Here is a 3109-nt window from a genome sequence, read left to right as displayed (position 1 = left end):
ATACTGAGTATTCATGGTAAATGATATGATATTCATACGAGCGGCACGTGTAACTTAGATAAAAGTGACTATAATCATCAGGCATACCTTATGTAAATTTTGGCGGCGTTTGCATAATCTGCATAGAAGTTGTGTGGTCCAGGTGTACAGAAACAGAGATAAGCGCCACCTATCTACCATCTGGTTCGGGAAGGACCTCAACTTAACTTAAGATGACCACTAGTACTAGTATTGCATGATCTTGTCCCCTCGAAACTGACTGAAACGTAAAAAGGGCGATATAAGAAGTTACCCGTGTATAATAAAACTAGTATATACTGTACGTTAGATATGGTAGAAGACGAAGCACATTTTATCTCAAACTGCCCTTTCTATGATCAAGAGAGAAAAGACCTCTTGAAAGAAGCCACCAAATTTTATCCTAATATTTCCACGTTTACAGAGAAAAAGAAAACTACTCTCCTTGTAACGTCACAAAACCCACACATTACAGAAAAAGTGGAATCTTTCGTCTTCCACTGTCTCAGAAAAAGGAGTCAAACCCAGTAAGTTACATATTTAACTAGTTTAAGTTAGACTAGAGTAGTCGCTTACTATACTGTTTATCATTATTTGTATGTCATTTTTTGTCACTTGCAATTAGCCCCCGGGCAAGAATTTGCCATAAAACTTAATTAATTATTTCCTCAGGCCCAGCGAGAGAAAGCAGAGGAGATCCTCATGATGCCGATATCCCAGCTACAAGATGTCGCCGATGCCGTGGTTGAAGAAGTCAAACATGTTCAGGAGATCTTCGTGTACAACACAGGTATCTATCAGTTATTATCTTAAAGTCTGAACCTCCAAAGCCGAAATTCTTGTAATGATCTTATGTAGTTTATGAAGTTGTCAGCCTTTGTACGTGTTATATTTGAAAATTTGAACAGAACCTTGGATGAAGCAAAAAATGTAGGAACTTCATCTGAATGCTGCAATGTATTCTGCTATAGACTTGAAGGACAAGAATATGTCTAGCATTGCAATATTGGTCCAGATGGCCATATACCCCACATCTGTAATAGGGCCTTCACACGGAAATCGAATTAGCAGGAATCAAGCCGAACCAGCCGGAATGAAGTATTTGCAAACTTCGTGTTACATTCGGGGCCATTCGGGTGGGAATTCTAAATGGGCCTTAAATCCCCTTCACACGAGAAGGAATCAGCCGGAATGCCGTCAGAATGAAAATTCTTGTCTATTCCTGTGGAGTCGTAGTGCATTCTAGACATTCTTACGGCATTCGAAATATTCTTTCGGCCACATTCTGGCAGGATTCGAGGTGGCTTGCCGTTTCGGTTCTCCATCGAATGACATAAGAATGTTTCGAATAATGTTAGAATGCCGTGGAATGCGGTCAGACTGCAGTCAGAATAGTTAGAATACACTAAGAATCCACTACGAACGCCATTCGATATTTCTCCACTTCGAATGCACCTCGACAGTTTTTAACATGTCAAAAACTTTCGAGCCAGCCATAAGAACGGGGACGAATATCTCGAATGCAGTAAGAATGTTTAGAATACAGTACGAATTGCAAGGAATTGCCACGAATAGAAAAAAAATTCATTCGGACGGCATTTCGGCTCATTCGTGCTCTCGTGTGAAGGGGGCTTTACTGATTATAGTCTATAAACCAGGGCCCCAAATTTAACAAATCGGTACCCTCTGAGGTGGCAAATTCTCTTTGTGATTTTTAAGAGTAGAAGCCCTGTGGTATGTTTTTTTTAAAGTGATTGCCATCTGGTATGGTAGCTATCTACCAGCTATCAGCCATGAAACCTATCACCATCTAAATGATCCAGAGATTTCGTGTCTTTGACAATGGGAGGGGCAAAGAATCAAACATCAATATTTTCAGTTCCATCCATCCATCCATCCATCCATCCATCCATCCATTCATTCGGCTGACATTACAGGCAGCCAAGGTCGCCCAACTAGCCATTTCAAAGGGCTTGTCTTAGAAGAGAAACACAAACAACATTAAATAGCTATAGCATATCAAGCATAGCAATAGTACATAAAACTTTGCACAAAGTATAATACAAGGTACACGTTTTCTTGTCTGTTGCAGGTCGTTGCGGCTGCACACTCTTCAATAACGCGGTGGACGTGTTACCGTCTGTCCGCGCTGTGTGTCAACCTGACGTCTACAATGTCATCGCTGCTGCCGCCCTGGCATGTCTAGAAGACCTTCCCGACGAAGACGACGAAGAAGAAGAAGACATCTACAAACTGATTCGAGACGACGCGACAGCAGTCACCTTAGTCAGGAACCTCACCACAGTCTTCAATTACTATCTCCTCAAGTCTGACCCACTGAAACGCTCAACCATCTTGTACACGCTTGCCCCGGACTCGACCGTTGTCGGCCGTGTGATGGCGAGGGCCCACCCGAAAGCGAAGACGGCCTTCCTGTACAGAAACGGCCTGAAGTTTTACGAGTCGCACTTGCGGCTTATTTTGGACAACGAAAAGCGCCACTACGCCAACTTCCAGAAGGCCAGGAAGCTGGGAAGAAACGCGTTCTGCTTTGAGAAGGAGTACGGCAGTGTCACGATATTCGGGGACGACCCAGAGCTTGATAACGACGAAGTAGAGAGAGATATATCGTACTACATTGTAACGCTGTGGCAAGGTACGATGCACAAGGCATTGAAGCTACGGGAGCAGTTTCCAGAAAACTTCTTCCACGCCGTTCTCAGCTACGAGACACTCGCGGAAAAGAAGACCAGAGCTTTGCAGGAGGTCATGGAAAAGCTTGGGATCAAGGTAGACATCAGTGATGCCGACATCGAAGTTCCCCTTGCCGAGGTGTTCAGCAAAGAGTCTCTAGCAGACACCGCGTTTTCGAGCCACCCCAAACGGGAAGACAACGAATACCAGCCCCATTCGGACGAGTGGGTGGGAGACTGGGACCGGGGCGTCTTTGACAAGGTTTGCCAGAGCACCGGATGGGAGCCCGCCGACCCAGACTTCATCTTCCCCGACACCATCTGATGTATATTTGCCGCGTGTTCATTCCTCGTGCCGGACTCAACGCTTTGTGTGTAATCAAACTATGCCCCTCGCG

General features: G+C 44.5%; 1 protein-coding gene across 1 annotated transcript in view; it reads left to right on the top strand.

Moving 5' to 3' along the window:
• LOC118404145 overlaps positions 1 to 3103 on the top strand; it is a 5674-nt gene extending 2571 nt beyond the window's left edge. Inside the window, exons 3-4 of the mRNA XM_035803158.1 lie at positions 691 to 808; positions 2111 to 3103. Coding sequence (XP_035659051.1) covers positions 691 to 808; positions 2111 to 3036 — 1044 coding nt within the window. The 3' untranslated portion in view covers positions 3037 to 3103. The remainder of the gene's footprint in view (positions 1 to 690; positions 809 to 2110) is intronic.
• The last annotated feature ends 6 nt before the right edge of the window (positions 3104 to 3109 follow it).

The sequence above is a fragment of the Branchiostoma floridae genome, chromosome 17 (genome assembly GCF_000003815.2).
Source record: "Branchiostoma floridae strain S238N-H82 chromosome 17, Bfl_VNyyK, whole genome shotgun sequence".
Lineage (NCBI taxonomy): Eukaryota > Metazoa > Chordata > Leptocardii > Amphioxiformes > Branchiostomatidae > Branchiostoma > Branchiostoma floridae.
Note: the sequence above shows the minus strand (reverse complement) of the source record. Positions and strands in the feature narration are given on the sequence as shown.